We start from the raw sequence: 19,550 nt of genomic DNA on the forward strand, positions 1-19,550 counted from the left end.
CAGCTTCACTTTTCACAAAGGAGAATATAAATAGGACCCAGAGAAGTCAGGTGACTTGCCTAAGAACACACAGTAGCTCAGCACACAGAGAGGAACCTACATCACCTGGTTTTCACCCTGGGGTTTTCCTCATTATTTACCATTGAGGGATCTTCTTCTTGCCAGTATCTTCCGTACACAGCCACTCTTTGTTCCTCCTACCTAGAAAGACACCACTAGGGTCCCATCGTAGGCCGTGAATTCCATGACCACTTTCTGAGTTGTTGTGAGTGTTTATACCTCTATCAATTTAAGGATATTCTGAGGCAGTTTCCCTAAAAATGCCCCCTGGGCTTCACACTGAAAAAGCCACCCTCCCAGTGAAGAAAAACAAAAACCTTTCCTATCTAGATTGGATAACGTACAGGTAGGGAGAGTTCCCATATCACAGCCAAATGTCAGAGCACACTTCACAAAGGTTAACTTTCCACGCCTGCGTCTCACAAGGGCATGTATTTTGTCATTTTATATCCCCATGGTTAGTGTTTAACATATTACCCTCACAGTAGTGGCTCAGCTGTGACCTCTCAAGTGGGAATCAGGTTTAAAAGACACGGTCTGGAAGACTGGACATGGCTGTGATAATTAGACCTCCAGATTCTCTTTCCATTTATATTCTAGAACAGAAGTCAGCAGACTATGACCTGTAGGGCCAAATCTGGCCCACTATCTGTTTTTGTAGATAAAGTTTTATTGGAACACAGCCATACTCATTTGTTTATATACTGTCTATGGCTGCTTTCGTGCTACAATAGCAGAGCTGAGTAGTTGCAACAGAAAACATTTGGCCTCCAAGGCTAAAAAATATTTGCTCTCTGGCCCTTATACAGAAAAAGTTTGCTGACCTCTGGTCCAGAGTCACAGTAGATAAACCACTTTCCAAATCCAAATTTACTTCCAAATGATGCTTATGAGGTTAGGAAAGGTACAAATCTGGAAAGGTATCACCAAACCAAAACCAAGCTATTTCCTTTTGAAATCAATAGCAAATTGGGGGGTGGGAAAGGAATATGTTCAGATGCTTTTCTGTTTGGCATTTTCTTGTTCTGATTTCCTCTCTATTTAGCCAGATGCACCCATATTATCTAAAGAATGATTGGGATCGTCACAACGGGAATGTTGATATTTTGCATCTGACACCCAAAATGAGATTTTTCCAGCAAGATGATATTTTGGTTGTGTTTTGTCAAGAATGAGAATTTTGTCAGGTTTTGCTGAGAATGGGGATTTTCTAAATTTCTTTATTTCCTCTTAGAATTATTTTAATAGAGCTCCATATAAAGCATGTCCCAACCAAACAGGAAGAGAAAGAAGACAAAATCCGCCTTTTCTGATTCTAGATTATGGGAACCATGGAAAGAACTAAAGTAGAGAAAGAGAAAGCAGGTATTCAGACATGTGTCTCCATCTCTCTGCTCTGAGCCAAAATCATGGATAAGAGCATAGTCTCTGAATCCTAATTGCCTGGGTTCGAATCTCGGTTCAACCTCAGGCAACTTCACCTCTTCATGCTTCTGTTTCCTCATCTGTAAAACAAGTGTAGTAATATTAGCTACCTTGCAGAATTGTTATGGGAACTAAGTAAGTTAGTTAACTAAGTGTGTTAAAGCGCTTAGAATAGCACTTATCCCCTGGTGTAGTTTTGGGGGATGGGAGAGATGCTTATTACCTATAGATCTTTGGAGGAATGCTGAGAAGAGAGTTGGCTCCATCTGTCACTCCTGCTTTGGAGTCCAGAAAGAGATCACCTTAAAGGCTGCCCTTGCACTAGCTGGAGCCGCCACATCAAAACAAATTCTCTACCAGAAATGGAGCTGAGCTTGCCTCTCCCCAGTGTCTGTCCGTATCTCTCAGTTCCCATGTAGCCAAATGTCTGGTGGGAGAGTTTAGAAGGGATCGTCTTAGAGGGGGCAGGCCACTGAGCTGGTACCACTGGGACAGGAGCACATGGGAGCCATAGTAGGTCTCTGGATGACCACATCACCACGAGAGCTGAGACAGGGCAAAGTCAACAAAGGAGCCCATGGGGTCTGGAAGAGCAGAGAGAGAATGGACCATGAGTTATCAGACCACAGACAGCAGCAGGAGGCCCAGGAACAGACCCAGGACCAGGCTCTGTCTCTCCCCAGTAGTCCCCAACTCAGGGGGCAGCCCAGAGCCCACCCAGCAGCTCCAGAGCAGAAATTAGCAGAGGCTCCAAGGTACCTCGAAGAGCCATCACCCCTCCACCTCCAAGTATATATAAATCATACCCCTTCCCCTGTGCACCCTAGATGCCATCTTTGGGGGAGAGGATTGGAAATTGGAAAGGTGACGCATTCTCTTTAAACTGGACTGTTTACTGTTTAAATTAAATCCAACTGCGTTTATTAGACTAGACTGAAATGTGATCCTCATCCCGTTGACCGACCCTCCCACTCACCACATGTCTAGCGTGGTGGGGACATTACATCATTTAATAGAAACAAACAAATGTCCCCCACCCACCCACACACACACCCTGGGCAGCACATTTAAGTGTGGTGAGAGTAAATTTGTGACTGTTACTCTCCTCGTTTCCTTAAACTCTGAATTGGATAATTCCCATTTAACATTGTCCCCATCCTGTGTGCTCGCAGACATATCCACGCCCACATGTCCACAAGCTAGTGTCTAAAACTAGGTTCAGGGACCAGCCAGAAGAGTTTTAGGCTCTAAGGTAAACAAGAGAAAGAAAAGCTTTCCCAAAAAAAGACTCACTCCCGGTAGCTTTATTTTAAAAAGTAGAGAAAAATGCAACCACTTGCCTAAACAGAATTTGAAGGTATAACTTTTTCCTGCTCTCTTCCTGCCCGATGAAGGGAGAAAATGAGGACGTCAAATAACCTGTCAATAAAAGTTCATTGCTTACTCACTTTGTAGCAAAAGGCTTATGTTTCAGAGCCTAATAAGTAAACTACAATCTTTTCTTTTTAACTTCTAGGGACAAGGGGACCAAGAGGAAGAGGTCACTAAGCCGCAATCTTGAGAATATGCTGGAGTCCACCCAACCCTGTGGACTGGGGACCTTACTCAGTTCCACCAATGCGAAGTCAGACCGCGTCCTCAGGCTGTTTTTCAATTTCCTTGATAAATCCACAGGGTTTCTATGCCAGTAAGTACAGCTACTAACTCAAAGCAGGCTGAGTGAGCTCCGTCAGCCCCTCTGGGGCTGGAGGGGCATTGGCGCCACTCAAGAAAATGATGCTGTCACTACCAACTCAAAAGGCTACCTATCAGTGTGCCCCCGCCAGCCCCTGGAGTGCACACGCATGTGCGTGCACACACACACGCCAAGGGTATGCATGTGTACACTTCCTGCAGGGGCTGAGGTCAGGACAGGCAGCCCACAGCACATGGATGAATAGCAGGTCTGTCTTGCCAGCTGTGTGCTCTCTCCCACCCAAAGAAAGCAGGAGAGATTCAGACAGCAGAGCTTGGAGTAGCCCACGCAGTCGGTTAGCAGCAGCAGTGCGTGTGAAGGCCGGCGCTTGAGGGCAGCAAGATGGAATCAGAAAGAGAAATCATCGACCTCCAAGTAAGTTCTCTCTGGGAGAGAGCATGAGAGGGTGGAGATGGGGAGCAGAGGGAACATCGAGGGAAGGAAGGATTGATATCTTGGTCATTTGATATTCTCTCCCTCACCTCCCCCTCTCTTTCTTACTCACCCCCTTCTTCAAATGTCCCCTAAGCTTTGTCTCTTTACTCTCTTTCCATTTCCCTGTCTGGTTCTTTGCTTGTTTTGAAATACGCGAGAAAGGGATTGTTTAAATCCCTCTTGGCCTCTGCTTCCTCTTGTCAGTCAAAGAGCCAATTAGATGCATGTTACCAGAAGATGATTTCAAGTTCGGCATAGCTCTTTCTTCCAAACCCCAGGACAGTAGAGACTTATTTGAGAGCTGCCGGGTGGTTCTCTAAAGACAAGGAGAGATAGGAGTTTCAGAGTTAAGAAGAGAGGCAGCTGGCCAACTTTGCATTTTACAGGTTGGAAAAAGCTAGAACCACTCCTCAGCTCTCTCCACAAAGCTCTCCTGTGTAGGGCAGAATGTCTCATTTGGCCCGGAGGTGGGGGGAAAAGAGGAAGTCAGTGTAATGTGTTAGGAGGAGGCAGAGATGTATGTCCTTGGCTACCTGGGACAGGCTTGGAGGGCATCCGAGGTTACAATCTATCATTGTAGGGGAAAGTGTTGGGTTGTTCTGGTGAGAGGAGAGCCAGGTCCCTGGAACCAGCATTCCCTGTCTGTCTAGTGGATGAAGTCAACCCTTCTGTAGGGATCACAGAGGTTGTATGGCAAAGTTTCATAGAGTTGGACGGTTACGGAGAGGAGAAGGACTTCTGAGACCAAGGATTTTTGATCATGGCATCTGTCCTTCAGGCAAAAGCTTCAACAACACCCTGGTGTGTGTTTCAGATGAAAAAGGAGTGCGTGGGGCGTCTGGGTGGCTCAGTCGGTTAGGTGTCTGCCTTCGGCTTGGGTCATGATTTCAGGGTCCTGGGATTGAGCCCCACATCTGGGCTCAGTGGGAAGCCTGCTTCTCCCTCTCCCACTTTCCCTGCTTGTGTTCCCTCTCTCTCTCTGTCAAATAAATAAACAAAATCTTGGAAAAAAAAGAAAAGAAGAAATGAAAAGAAAGAAAATAGAAAAGGAGTGTGTGTTGGGCAGGGTGTTGCGGGCCTGGCATTAGTCGAACCTCCACCCCCGGCCCCCTCACCCCTGATACACGGCCAGGGAAATCCTAGGATCACCAGAAGTCCTGTGTCAAAGCTATTGGTCCAGTACAACCACAACACAGGGCCATTTTCCTTGATGGTCACACAGCCCCAAATGTGGTCCCGACTCAGGGTTTGCTAGCCCTTCTGTCTTTCTCCTTCTAGTATATTCAGATCTCAGCTCAGATATTTCTGCCTCAGGGAGACCTTCCCTTCACTCTCTGCAGAGGAACCCTCTTTCCAATTTGTCTTTATCATTTGTTCCATTTCTTCCATAGCACTCTCACTATTTGAAGTTACAGTGTTTGATTACTTATCCAATCTAAGAAATCTCAGAACAGAAATGCCATTAAAAGAGGATCTCCTCTGGTTTTTTTCCATTGCTGTAGCCCTAGTGCCCAGGGCGATGCCTGGTACACAGTAGTTGCTCAGAAAATACGTGTATGTGGTTGACTTAAGGAAACCATGAGTTAGAGGGGTTGAATAAGAGGCAGAAGATGACTCAGACCCTGACAAAGTCAGGCCTCAACCCAGGTCTTCTGATGCTAGGGTGTATTTTGTTTTTAAGATTTTATTTATTTATTTATTTGAGACCAAAAGAGAAAGCAGCGTGAGGGGTTGAGAGAGAGGGAGAAGCAGACTCCCCACTGAGCGGGGAGCCTGATGCTAGGCTCACTTTACAATCCCAAGATCATGACCTGAGCCAAAGTCAGACACTGAACCACCCAGGCGCCCCCCCTCGATGTATTTTCTTTTTACTTCCTCTAGTTCTTGTCTCTGTTGGATCCTTAGTAGCTAAAGAAGCGGTATTGTTCATTTTCAGTCTCTGAAGAACAAGTTTTTTTATGCACTGATGAATTAAACAATCCCGAGTTATGGGCTAAGGACTCTACATTTAAAAGAATGGTTCAGGGGCGCCTGGGTGGCTCAGTGGGTTAAAGCCTCTGCCTTCGGCCCAGGTCATGATCCCAGGGTCCTGGGATCAAGCCCCACATCGGGCTGTCTGCTCCGCAGGGAGCCTGCTTCCTCTTCTCTCTCTCTCTGCCTGCCTCTCTGCCTACTTGTGATCTCTGTCTGTCAAATAAATAAATTAAAAATCTTTAAAAAAAAAAAAAAGAGCAGTGAATAATTTAAAAAAAAAAAAAAAAAAAGAATGGTTCAGAAAGAAGGAGGTAGGTGGAACTAAGGAGGAGAACATTACTGGCCAGGCCTTGATAAATGTCTTCATTTCTATCAGGTAACTAAAGTGTTAGGGTGCCCTTCTCTTCTTTATTAGAGTTATTCTCTCTTCTCCAATTATACTCTTTTATTCTGGTATCTTGTTCACACCTGCCTTTGGTCATTTAGTTTTTTGGTTGGCCAGAAGATCATCCATGAATTTCTGCATCTTCCTGTCCAGCTCTCTGGATCTGATTAGGTCTTGGACGCTTCTCAGGAACAGTCATTGCGGTTCTGGGAAGAAGGCAAGTTTGGATTAAGGAGAGGCAGAAACACCTGTTCCCTAGTAGTATGATTTTACCCTCTCCTCACGTGGCAGCTACATAGGAAATCCAGAGGAAAGACATATATAAAGTCCCTAGAATATTATATACATAGTAAATATTAGTTCCTCTGTTTCTGAGGTTTTCCAGGGATGGTAAAGATACATGGACTGTAGCTAAGCTATTTCATCTACTAACCGATATTTACTAATCAATGACCCTCTATTTCCCTCTGTGCTTGCTAGGTCTGGAAAAGTGTTCTTATTTTATGAGGTCATTATGGTGGGATGAATTCTACGTGAGCTAAATAGTATTACTCTGGCTTAAAGCCCCAAGACTAATTCTTAAACTTGCAAATGTATTATTTACCCCAAGAAAGACAGCTAGAAAGTATGTGAATGATTTACTGTTTTCCACTCTAAACACCTCAAAACTCAAGTTCAAATAATGATGGCAGAGTATTTAAATTGGAGCAACTCTCTTTACCATATAAATATCCCTTATAATCCTGATCTTGAAGACATCATTTATATTAAGTATATAGATTGATTCCTATTCCTCACTATCTCATTACCAAACCAAACCAAACCAAAGGGAGAACAAATATTTATTGAGCTTCAGCACTGTAAGAAGCGCCAAATAAACCATGGTGCCTAACCTTAGAAAGCTTATAATTAAGTGGAAGAAATATACACAACTATAATATAGAGAAACTGTTCAAATAAAACAGTATTTCCCAAAAATGGGGTATAATACCACCAATGGGTAGTAAAGGGACTACCACTGGCTGATCATTTTTTATTGGAATGGCCATCTTTATAGTTATAGTGGGTGTTACAAAAAAGGGAACGGATCCATCAAACTTATGATTTCAAAATTTTTATTGCTAAGATGAAGCTAAAGTATTTTGGAGGAGATGTTTCCAAATGGAAATTCTAGAAAACAGTTTGATGGTGTATATCAAGACACTAAAGATGACCCAGAATGGGGTGCCTGGCTGGCTCAGTCGGTAGAGCATGTGACTCTTGATCTTGGGATTATGAGTTCGAGCCCCGAGTCGGAGAGAGAGAGATCACAAGCAGGCAGAGAGGCAGGCAGAGAGAGAGGAGGAAGCAGGCTCCCTGCTGAGCAGAGAGCCCGATTCGGGGCTCGATCCCAGGACCCTGAGATCATGACCCGAGCCGAAGGCAGCGGCTTAACCCACTGAGCCACCCAGGCGCCCCAAAAAATGAAATCTTTAAGAAAGAAAAAATGACCCAGTAATTCCACTTCTAGAATGGGCCTAATAGTCAGACATGTGTTCAGATATGTAAGGATGTTCACTGAAATATTGTTTATAATAAAAAGGAGTATCCAACCATGAGGGGATGATTAAATACATTTTGGTACATCTGTAAGTTGATATCATAAAACAATTTTTTCCAGTGTTTGGGAATTATATTTAAAAGAGTACCAAAATGCTAATCATATGTAAATCAAAAAAGTAGGTTACAGAAGTATATAAACATTTTATCCCAATTCCTTTAAAAATCATATAGAGTAAATATGTGCAGGAAAACTATTCACAAGAAATACAACAAAATGTTAATACTGGTTATTTTGGGGTTATGAATGACTTACTTTCTACTTTTACTTTACTTTTATTTTTACTTTTTATTTCCTTTGCACATTTTCACTAATGCATATATTTAGAATAGGAAAAAAACCCTGTAGTTTAAAAAAGAAAATTAGAGAAGCAGATGTGCCTATATGCAAATGAGTAAATCCGTGAATATGAGCAGATATATACACACATATATATTTATTCCCGACTCTGATTACCATAGAAAATAAACAGCTGACTAGTCTTCCATGTAAGTAGGCATCTCCTTGTATGTAAGTGGCCATCCCTCATTTTAAAAGTTTTATATAGAATCTCCACTCTTGTGTTTTATGTCTCAGTATGCTTCAAGAACAGACTTTAGGAATCTGAAATCCCAGGACAAACCTGCAGACCACTGAGTTTCTACATAGTCCCTTCAGAGGGACACAAAGAGGAGGGGGTGAAGTGGTTGTTTCCTGATTTAATTAGATCTTATACCTAACAACTGCAGTAACTTGTCCTTCGATCATTTAAAGAAAAATACAAAATCATTTGTCTTAAGTAGAGAGACAGATACAAAGATGATAGCCAACTAGCTAGACAGATGACAGAAGGATTTGGGATGACTTCTTGGAAGAGGCAGTCATTGCTTAGACTTGGAAGGATGAGTAGGACTTTGACCAGTAGAAGATATTCCAGTGGTGAGAACAGTGATAACAAAGCCTGGAAGCAGAGCATCACAGGGTGTATTGGGGGAATGTTGAGTAGTCCCATTTGTCTAGGCTCTAAGGTAGATGGAGGAAAAACAGTGGGATTATTATTATAAAGGCAGGTTGGAACCAGATCATGATGGACAGTGAAGGCCACGTTACTCTCCTCAAGGATGAGCTGACCAGTGACTGATGTTCTTTGCTCTGCAGAAGCACTCGAGCTTGCAGGTGGAGGTCCTAAAAAGGGGTGGGCAAGGAAAAGGAATGAGGCTATGCCTCCCAAGACCTAAGGTCCCTCCCAGAGTTGAGCTTCTTCCTATATGGGACTCAGAGGGGCCATTAGTCTGGTAGACCAAAAGTCTTATTTTATTGGAGAGAAAACAGTCCAGAGTTGTGATGTTTAACTAGGTCTTAGAATCCTCACATATGATCTGCCCAAAGTCAGCCATGACACTGGGAAGAGTATCCAATGGACAACAAAATGCTCAATATATATTATATTTGTTGACTAATTCATAATTCAATTTGCCATGCACAATGAGAGGCTCTACTAAATACATGATGAAATCTAATCCTCCTAACCATCCAGTGGTCTTTACTCCACCTTTACTGGAAGAGGAAATGAAGCTCAGAAAGGTCAAGTACAAGATCTCAGAGCAAGAAAGTGGCAGGGCAAGAGATCAAACCTGGTTTTTCCATTTGCTATACTCTAGCTCAGTGGTTTTCTTTTCTTTTTTTTTTTTAATTTTTGAATATTTTTTTTAAAAGTCAATTAGACGACAGATAGTATATCATTAGTTTCAGATGTAGTGTTCGGTAATTCATAAGTTACGTAAAATGCCCAGTGCTCATCCCATGCCATCCTTAACACCCATCACCCTCCCTGGTTTTCAAATGTCGCTGGAGCAGCAGTATACCATCACTTGGGAACTGGTTAGAAATGCAAATTCTCAGTTCCTCCTCCAGACCTACTAGATCAGAAACCCTGGGGACGGGGGCGCAGCAATCTGTATTTTAACCATTCTCTTGGTAATTCTGATGCCCTCCGAAGTTTCAGAACCGCTGCCCAGATACATTGCTGATTGCTGTGGGGGGCTGCGATGGAGGCTCCAAGCCTGGGCCCCGTCCTCCCAGGCAATCGTAGATAAGCCAGGGAGTAGAGCTTGCGCATGCGCAGAGCCTACAGCAAGGCAGGGACCGGGATCCCGCAGGGTTGCTGGCAAAGCAAGAGGCTCAGGCTGGATGGGATGCCAGGTGAGAGGAGCTACCTGTCACTATCTGAGAGCACAAAGGATCTAAGTCTCTTGTTGTAATATGGGGGCACCGCCACCCTGTCATGGCTATGACTTGCCTGCCACATACCTGTGGGGATTTCTACCCACTCTGATGAGAGGTGGTGTAGGCTGGCTCCAGCCTGGGGAAGAGTGTGTAGACCAGCCTCCGGAGAGGAAGCATAAGGAAGGGCCCAGGTGAAGATGATGTCCTCACCTGGCCCTGCCTCACATGGAGGGAGAAGAGCAGCTGTGGGCAAGGATGGAACTTTCCCCCAAGGCACAGACACCGGGGGTGGAGGTGGGGAAGTACTCCCTTCCTGCAGGGGTGGAACAGAGAGAGCTCCGGAATACCGGGCCTTGAGGATGGGAGGAAGCAGGGCAGGGGGCAGCGGCCAGGTGGGAGCAAGTCGCATCCTGCAATCCCGAGCGTCTGGGCACAAAGGCTCATCCGATTCCTAAAGCGGTGAGCCTCAGAGTTGGCAGTCCACCAGGCTCTGAGCCGAGGGATCGGAAAACCCTGGGCCTCTGCAGAGGTGAACTCTGTTTCCAAAGCCCCATTCAGGGAACTGGGACTGTTTAGACCCAGGTGCAAGAATCTGACCTTGGTCTTTGCGTGTGTGAGCCACCCCGGTCTCCCAGGCACCGAGGCTAGGGACTCTAATACCTGGATACCCATTTTCAGCACTCATCTGTAGACAGCTGGGCTGGTGTCACTGGCGCGACCACGACCTCCTCTCCCACCGCGCTTCGGAGGCAGTTTCCTAGAAATGTGACCGCCCCTAGAAAGTGACCGCCAGGCGTTAGGATTCAAACAGGGCTCTTCCCGAGGGAGAGCAGGGCAGGGCGGGGCTGGCAGTGCGGGACCTTTAGTGCCTCGCCCTGCCCTCTGTCTCCCGGTTTTCACCGCCGCCATCTCTGTCATTTAGCACTCATCGCGTGCCTTGTGGCGAGCTGCCTTCGATGGGGTTTGGGTTGGGAGTGGGGAAGCTGCTCTCCTGCAAGGCCCGGGACTTGTTCTGGTTGCCACAGCAGAATCTCTGGGAACCAGATCCCTGGCTGCTCCCAGCAATCGCTGCAAAGCCAGTGCCCTCCCAGCCCTGTGGAACCTCCAAGCTGCAAGTCTCCGTGCTTTCAGCGCCTCAGGGAGCAGGAATTGGACAGGAGCTCCAAATCCTCTGTCCAAGCGGAGATCTCTCCTCTCCATATAAATGGAAAACATAGACTGGTGGTTGTGGGAGGACCTGAAGAGGAGGCAGGGTGGGACGGAAGGGAACGAAGGAAGACCCCAGCCTCAGTTCCCGCCTAAAGAAAACTTAACCAGGTCTCAGAATAATGGCACGTATGTGGTAACAGCTGCTTGGATTCCAGGAGGAATGTATTATGCCCAAAAAGGGGTCTGAGGCTCAGAGAAGTTAAATCACTTATACAAAGTCACACAGCTAGCAAGGAGATGCAGTTTCCAGTTCCTGCTCACTGCGGTTTCCAGTGGCATCCCGGACCCCAAGAGTTCAGTATGCCCTGTGGGGTCCCCATAGTAATGGCCAGCAGGGAACTGCCACTGAGACTGTGAGATGGAGAGACAGAGAGAAGCAGAGAGTCAGAGATACAGAGAGGAGGCCTGTTATTTTGTTTTCCATTCTCCACGTGATGTGCAGTACTTTTCCTCCTTCCCATTAGAAGTCGGCCTCCTCCCCTACCATCCTGATGTGACCTACTTATCTACTCCCTTTAAAGGGAGGTACTCTGGAAAGCATCCCAGTCTAGGGCGGTTCTGTCTGCTTCTCAAAGGGACAAGCTGTCTCTTTAATAAGGGAAATCCAGAAGCTGTAAAATCGGGGGTGGAGGCAAGGTAGTGGGGAGGCTAGGGAAGGTTGGAGAGGAAGGGCAATGGTGGAACCGAGGAGAGCACGCAGTGGTGTGGCATTGGCCATCACGACGAATTCGTGCCGTGACTAAGGGAAACAGGTTCTGGACCAGTCAAAGACTGGGATAAGACAGCAGATGCTGACGGCTGGAGAGAGTACACATGCAGAAGTAAAAATAAAACAAAATTCCAGCTCCAACTTTCTGCCCCAAGTTCATTGAACTATCTAATCTCCGAGCCCGTTTCCTTATCTGCAAAGTGGGAATAATAATTTCTACCGCAGAAAATGGATGAAAAGATGAAATTAGTGACCCCAGCCTCAGTTCCCGCCTAAAGAAAACTTAACCAGGTCTCAGAATAATGGCATGTATGTGGTAACAGCTGCTTGGATTCCAGGAGGTATGTATTATGCCCAATAAGGGGTCTGAGGCTCAGAGAAGTTAAATCACTTATACAAAATCACACAGCTAGCAAGGAGCAGAGCAGAAGTTCACACTCGTGGCTGTCTGATTCAAGGGTGGACTCTTTATAAAGTTTTTTTTTTTTTAAGATTTTATTTATTCATTTGACAGAGAGAGATCACAAGTAGGCAGAGAGGCAGGCAGAGAGAGAGGAAGAAGCAGGCTCCCCACTGAGCAGAGAGCCCGATGCGGGGCTTGATCCCAGGACCCTGAGATCATGACCCGAGCCGAAGGCAGCGGCTCAACCCGCTGAGCCACCCAGGCGCCCCACAAGGGTGGACTCTTAAACACACCTCCCCTAGACTGTAGTGCCCAGCCTTAATGAGAAAGGATTTGGCAAAACTCTTGTCCCCAGATCTTAAGCAAATCTGGAATGCTGAGTCAGATAGGGGCTGGAGGAATCAAACAATAATTGGGTTGTACAAAGCTATCATTTTCCGCTAATCTTGGCACCGAGGAGAGATTGTCTTGCAGTCTGAAAGTCTATAAACGCCTATCTGTCTCCTGCCACTGGCCCTCCAGTCTGGCCTCCCTCCAATCCATTCTCTTCACTGTAACCACAGAGAACATTTTCCTGCTTCTATCAGTGGTTCCCAGCTGCCGTCAGGATTACATCCAAACTCAGTGTGGCTGGGGCCTATCTTGTCCTTAGTAGGCCCTAGGCTTGGGAGGCCCTGCTCCATTTTTTATCAGATGTATTAAAAATATACCCCTATTGTTCACTAAATATGAATTTTTAATATAAAGATTTTGAAGGGATTTTTAATGATTTGAATGTTGAAATGACTCACTTAAATGTTCAGTTTTTGCGTACAGGTGCCAAGACATTTTTTTTCAGAGCTCAAATATTTGGGGTGTTTGGAAAGCTCATGAATACTATACACATGGTGCCTAATAGGTGAAGCAGTCCTTTGCTGTAGCCCCTGGCCCCTTTCCCTGCATGCCAGGCTTCTGTAAATACTGTTTCCTTGGCTTAGGATTGTCTTTCTTCTTCCACAACTGTACCTGCTCATACCATTCCCCCTTTCCTCATTGCCTTGCAGTTTATTTATTTGACCTTAGTTCATACGGGTTTAACCTCTCAGCTGTCTTGTGTATAAAATAGTAATAGTGATACCTACTTCATAATGCCTTTAAGAGGATAAAATCAATTAACACACAAAGCCTTGCTATACAAAGTATGATTCATGCAATCACAGGGGAGCTGGTTACCAATCACAGAATCTCAGCACCATTTCCCTCCTCCCCCCCGCCCACCGCGATGTACTAATCAGAATCCTCCAGGTAACAAGATCCCCAGGTAACTGGAATGCATATTTAAGTTTGGGTAGTACTGGACTACAGCACTTAGAACAATGCCAGCTACAACAATGCCAGCTTCGCAATAAACAATACATGCTAGCCATTGTTATTATTGTTATTGTTGAGCTTCTTACAGGTCAGTTTTTTATAGTTGTCTCCAGTTTCCCTTTCCACCCTACTTCTAACCTCCAAACTCTAGTTCAGTGCTCTTCAAGCAGAGCCCCTGCTCCAGCCTTGTGTCGTGGGAGCTGGACCATGCCTGGCATTTCAGCCAAATGCTGAGGTTTTAGTCAAGATCTCTTTCCTACACTCAGGTGGTTTCCCTCCAGCTACAGAGGGAGAAAGCTAAGGAAATTGCAACAGGCTGTGTCATAAGGACTACCAAAAAAGGCATAGAGGGGTGCTGTAAGGAGCAGCTGACCTAGGCTTGTTGGGGGCGGAGCAAGGAAGGTGCTCTCCACTCTAAGACCTGAAAGGGGAGTTGGCTGGTGGTCTCTTCAGTGGACTGGCTGCTCCTACAATGTAAAAAGGGCCTGGAAAGGCCCATAACTTGAGGGAATATCTACAGCCCTTGCTGTTTGCTCCCCCAAGCAAACAAGGGAACCCATGGGGGTTTGAGTCTAGGCACTACTTGGCGCCCTGGTATGAAGCCCAGTCACTTAGAAAAAACTATGGCTTCCAGTTGCAAACTTAACCTTCAGTAGTTGTACAATTCTTTCTCTCTCAGAAACTTGGTTTTCCCCGTTCCAGAACTAGGATAATGGTACCCCCTCTACAGGGTTGGGGAAGATTGTGAGGATTAGGAGAGAGAACAGAAGTCAAGTTGCAGGCACACAGTAGGGGCGGGATCAAGTGTCCCTTCTCGGTGATCTGAGTGGCGGCCCAGCAGCTTTACTCAGGCTCGAGCTTCTGAAACCGTAAACACCTCTGAGTATTTGCAAATACCACCCTTCCCTTCGCTCCTCTAGCCGGGGCCGGAGACTGAGGTCCGCTGCAGGCGGGCGTGCTCAGTCTATGTTCAGTCTCCCAGCAGCTGGAGGGGACGGGGTCAGTTAGGGTCGCAGGTGGGCTGGTTTGGGAGGGAAGAAAAGGCGCTGTGTTTGGGGGCAGCCCTCGGTGGAAGCTCAGAAAGCTCCAGAACAGAGACGGCATAGTGTGGTCACCGCGAGCCTCGGGCAGCCGGCCTGCCCTTAAGAGGTGCGCCCACTGGCAGAGGCTGCCCAGGGAATGTGACTATTCCTTTCATAAGGAAACCCGCGTCCGTGAAGGGACCCCGGGAGAGCGCCGTTCCCCAACCCAGACTGGCAGCGGCGGGGTGTGGGGGGGGAGAGAGCTGAAGAGGCCGCGCGGCCAGGTGTCCGCTGATTGGCTGCGGGGGAGGCTCGCGCCGCGCGGACCCCTCACACCCCTAGCTTTGGGCGTGCAGCTCGCGGAGCCGCAGGGTCGAAAGGGCGGGGCCGAGGGGCGGGGCGGGCTCGAGACCGCGACCGCAGGTCAGCTGACTCTCACAGCGCCGGCGGAGAACGGGGAAGCCGGACGAAAGGCTTGCTTCCCGCTCAGGTCCCGGGGCCTGCTGGGGTGGGGGTTGGCCTTGAGCTTTTGTTACGTGGCTGTCCCTCTTCCTTCCCCCGCAGAAGGCCGAGGGCCGACCTCACCCTCTGCTGAAGCAAAACAGCCCCTTGCCCACCCCGGCCTGGCCCAGCCTCTGGCTCGGATCCTGACAGTACGGCGGCTTCGGGTCGGGGAAGGCCGAGGACCCTCTTCCTGCTTCTCCCCCTCTCCGAGGCACTTGCTGATCTCGGTGGGTGGAGCTGGGTCTGGACTATTTCGGTTCCTTCTTCGCCTTGAGTCCTCGGTTTCCTGCTGAGTTTCCCCTAGGCTTCCCTTATGTTATTAATAATAATAGCTACCATTTTCTGAGCACTTTATATCAAGCAGGCACTTTACATATTCATTTTTATATTTCAGAGCAACTTTGTAGTTATCATTAACCCCATTTACAGATAAAAAAAACTTAAGTTCAGATGAGTTAATCTGCTGAATGTCACAGCTAGCAAGTAGTTCAGCGGGGATCAGCTTCCCAGGCTGTGGAACTCCATCGCTGGTCACCGCCCCGCCCCCCGCCCCGGTCCTGCTCCCTGGGTGAGGCATTGCCAGGAGCATGAAAAGACTAATGGTGGGCAGCTGAATTCTACCCTAAGGCCACATTGTCTTCCAGAACACTTTTGGGGGCCAGACTAGGAAATAACCTAGCTCTGGGGCAATATTAGAAAAGATTCCCCAAGAGCCTACTTCTTTAACATAGAGATCTAATCAAAGCTAGTGATCTGGAATTCTTTCCTGACTTCCGTGAGAGGCATCCTGGCTTAGGGCACATTCCTCCTTCATTGCACATGCCTCTTCCTCTCCCCTTCATTCTGCGGAGAAAGAACAAGCCATTGCTTTTGTCCGAAGCATTTCCAACTGGAACTGACCTGTAAACTCAGCATAAACAGAACCAGTCTTGAAAGGGGAAAGTGAGGCACTAGGAGCAACTCTGTACAATCACCTTTGGTGCTCACAGTGCTTGAGAAGGACATCAATCTCCCAGGTCCTATCCTTCTTGTGCCCCCCCAGAGCAGACCCAGCTCATGTCCTCAGAACTACTCCCTCTCAGAGAGAGGGTAGGACTGTTTGAGAAGCAGCTTTGAAAGCCAGAGAGCATTTATACATGGAAGACAAGGATTTTTGTTTTGATGAGACATCAATAAGTCAAGGTCTGTTGTTTAGTATTTTAAGATAGTACAAGCCAATTGTCGAATAATTCCACCTGGTAAACATAATTCCTTAAGAGAGAAGCCTGAAACCCATCTGGAGGACCTATCTCTGAAGATCCGTAGACTCAGGACATGCAAATAATTTATGAAGATCACTTCTCACCCCCATTTCCAAACTACAGCCCTCCATTCCTCTGCTACTGAAAGCGGAAAGAATGTGTAGCAGTGGAGCCAAGGGGGGCGGGGGTATGATTTTTTTTTTTTAACGTGAATAAACACAATACAAACAGGTCATTTAAAAATAAGGAATACCATTAAAAAGGGAGGATGAGTTACTGACTGTAGTTGAGCACAGAAGGTTCTGGAGCCATGAAAAGGGAAGTCTGAGCAGCCAGCTGGGCTGTTTCTCTAGGGTGTATTGTACTAGAAGAAACCCACTTTAACTTTTCTCAGGCCAGAAGCCCTGCTATCTATCCTTTCATAAAGCTTCAGTTTCCACATTTGGAAAATAAGGACTCTGGCTGTGAGGGTTCTTAAGCTGCCCCCAACTTTGGAAACTTCTGATTCTGCAACACCCAGATATTTTCATTAAATGATGCTCAACTCCTCCATCTCAATAACATGTTAATCATCTGACTAACTGCTCAGCTTTCCGGCTCTATGAGATCATCACTGCCAGTTCCAAGTGCGTTTGGCTGCCAGAGAGCAAACATTCCATGTGTGAACTGGGGATACATATTGCTGTGATAATAGCTGGCAAATTTGAAGCATGCTGATTTAATCTGAAACAGCACGAAGCTTCAACACACAATTGGGGACCTGGGCCTGGAGCAAAACCTCCTAATTTGCTTTTAGGTAACATCCGTCGGAATGCCTCAGGGCTTTGAGAAGGTAAAACATGCCTACCCATGATCCTCAAAAAAGTTACCCGGTCCACGCCCCACCTTCCATCAGGTAAGATTCATTACACCTGGACCAACATCGGCCTTGCCTATGAGGCTGGGGTCCCACGTGTTGTGTTCCACAGTTTGGACTACCACCGTCCTTAGGAGGCACTTGCCGAGGAAATCTATGTATATCGCATGACTAAATACAGACATGGCAAATGGTCATGATCTCTCAGTAACAGCCCATACATAGTTTCTAGAAGGCATCAGTAGCTCCTTATAGGTACCTTGAAATTTCAAATCCATAGATGAGGACATAGGTTAAGGTGGGGAACGGGATTTTTTTCTTTCCAGTTAATTCTCACACAGTGATCTGCATGTCATCGTTGAAGCATACCAAAGATGTAGAAACACAGAGAAGGTAGGAGAGGGGTGGGGAAAGGGGCCATTACCTGGACACCTTTAGCATAGGGGTTAAGAATACAGGCTCTGGAGCTGGACTGCTTGGGTTTGAATCCTGGGTCCTCTACTTCTTTGGGGTGCTGTCTAACCTAAGGCAAATTCCTTAACCTCTCTGTCCCTCAGGTTCTTACAGGACTATTAATTCACATAGAATACAAAGAACAATGTCTCTCTGCTCCGTGCCAATGCTATATAAATGTGACATTATTGCAGCAAGTCCCATGTTTTGTTTGGGTTTTTTAAAGACTTTATTTGTTTATTTGAGAGAGAGGGAGAGGGAAAGGGAGAAGTGGACTCCCTGCTGAGCAGAGATCCCAATGTGGGGCTTGATCATAGAACTCTGGAATTGAACTCTGGAATGGAACCTGAACTGAAGGCAGATGCTTAACCAACTGAGCCACCCAGGCACCCGCAGCAGTCCCATGTTAACTGCCTTATTACTCAACATTAACACGAGTTCTTTTTGAAAAGGAGATTACCGAATTCTGCTCCACTAATTATAATAATGTTGTGACCAGGGGAATATACAAGGAAGGAAATAAACAGATAAGTGGACCAAACCCTTGTTTCTTTACTGCATAAAGGGTTTCATACTGTACCTAATGGCTTCTTCTTTTTTTGACACATTCATATGAATTAGAAATCTCTCCCATATCGGAATATGGAGCTCCGCCTCAGGATGGATATAGAATAGTTTATTTACACAGTCCTGTATATTTCTTGTGTATCTCGTGTACACCTTGTACACCTTACTGTGTAAGGTACAAGATGTGGGAGGAACCACAGGTGGTAAAGTAGCATAGACCATAGTTTCTCCAAGAAGCTGGTGGGGAAACTGGGAACTTAGATGAAATAATCCCAGACCAGTACAAGAGGGTATGTAATAAAATATTAAATGGAATTCAAACCCAAGTGTCAGTGCTTGCCACTTAATAGGAAATAGCAATACACTGTATATAACAACAGAGCCTAGAGCCTGCCTCCTGGCAGCTTTGGTTGGGACAGAGAGGAAATTCACCTATTAGTTCTCAGTTCTTCCAGCCTCCTTGAAAAATGACTCAAGACAAGAAAGACAAGTCTATACTCCCTTAACAAGCCGCAACACAGCAGCGCACGGGTGTCTCAGCTGGAGCTGGAATGCGCCAGGCCTACGCGTTCTCTTGCAACTCCTTGGGCCTGTGGGCAGCGCAAAGGTCTGTTCTCACTTCCAGTCTCAGGTAGAGAGAGGGTCACGTTGTTCTCCTTGATTCCCAAGTGGTGCAGATAAGCTCTTTAAGGCACAGCGACTCTGCTCAAGAAACCCAAATGAGAACTTTTTTTTTTTTTTTAAGTAGGCTCCATGCCTGGTGTGGAACCCAGTGTGAAGCTTGAACTCATGACCCTGAGATCAAGACCTGAGCTGAGCTGAGGAGTCAGACGCTTAACCCACTAAGCTATGCAGGTGCCCCGAGAACTCCCTCTCTTGAGATCCTCCGTCCTTTTGTTTGGCTCTGCTTCCTTGGGAAGAATTCACAGGGCTGTGAGAGCAGTTGCCCTATGGGACCTAGTTAGGGACATTCTGTACTTAGGTATTCATCAGCTTTAGCCAAGGCTGTATTTCTTTTACCCCACCCCTAAGCACTAATCACTACCTAAACCAGTAACACCTGGTTGCCACAGAGACTTAGATTGTGTCAAAGCCCACAGTTGAAATCCTTTCTGCAAGGCCCTAGCCGACATCATACTAAGACCTTGGTTGGGATAAACCTTTTCCCTCGATCCTTGACAACCTGTACTTCCATGCTTGCCTTTCTGTCTATATTGATGGGAGAATCAATAGTCAATTAATAGAAAAATGCTTATAAGGCATTTACTATGTATTTAGCTCTGGACAAAGCATGGGATCAGGGATGCTGGCAGGGCGAGAGTTCTAAGAAAAGTGAGACGGGGTACCTGGGTGGCTCAGTGGGCTAGGCAGCGAGCCTGCTTCCTCCTTTCTCTCTCTCTGCCTGCCTCTCTGCCTA

At 46.5% G+C, this 19,550-nt stretch overlaps 1 protein-coding gene across 1 annotated transcript in view; it reads left to right on the plus strand.

Annotated features, from left to right (window-relative positions):
* Window positions 1-3,506: 3,506 nt before the first annotated feature.
* NINJ2 (ninjurin 2) overlaps window positions 3,507-19,550 on the plus strand; it is a 78,504-nt gene continuing 62,460 nt past the window's right edge. The window contains exon 1 of the mRNA XM_047742287.1: window positions 3,507-3,595. Coding sequence (XP_047598243.1) covers window positions 3,563-3,595 — 33 coding nt within the window. The 5' untranslated portion in view covers window positions 3,507-3,562. The remainder of the gene's footprint in view (window positions 3,596-19,550) is intronic.

Source organism: Lutra lutra, chromosome 8 (assembly GCF_902655055.1).
Source record: "Lutra lutra chromosome 8, mLutLut1.2, whole genome shotgun sequence".
Lineage (NCBI taxonomy): Eukaryota > Metazoa > Chordata > Mammalia > Carnivora > Mustelidae > Lutra > Lutra lutra.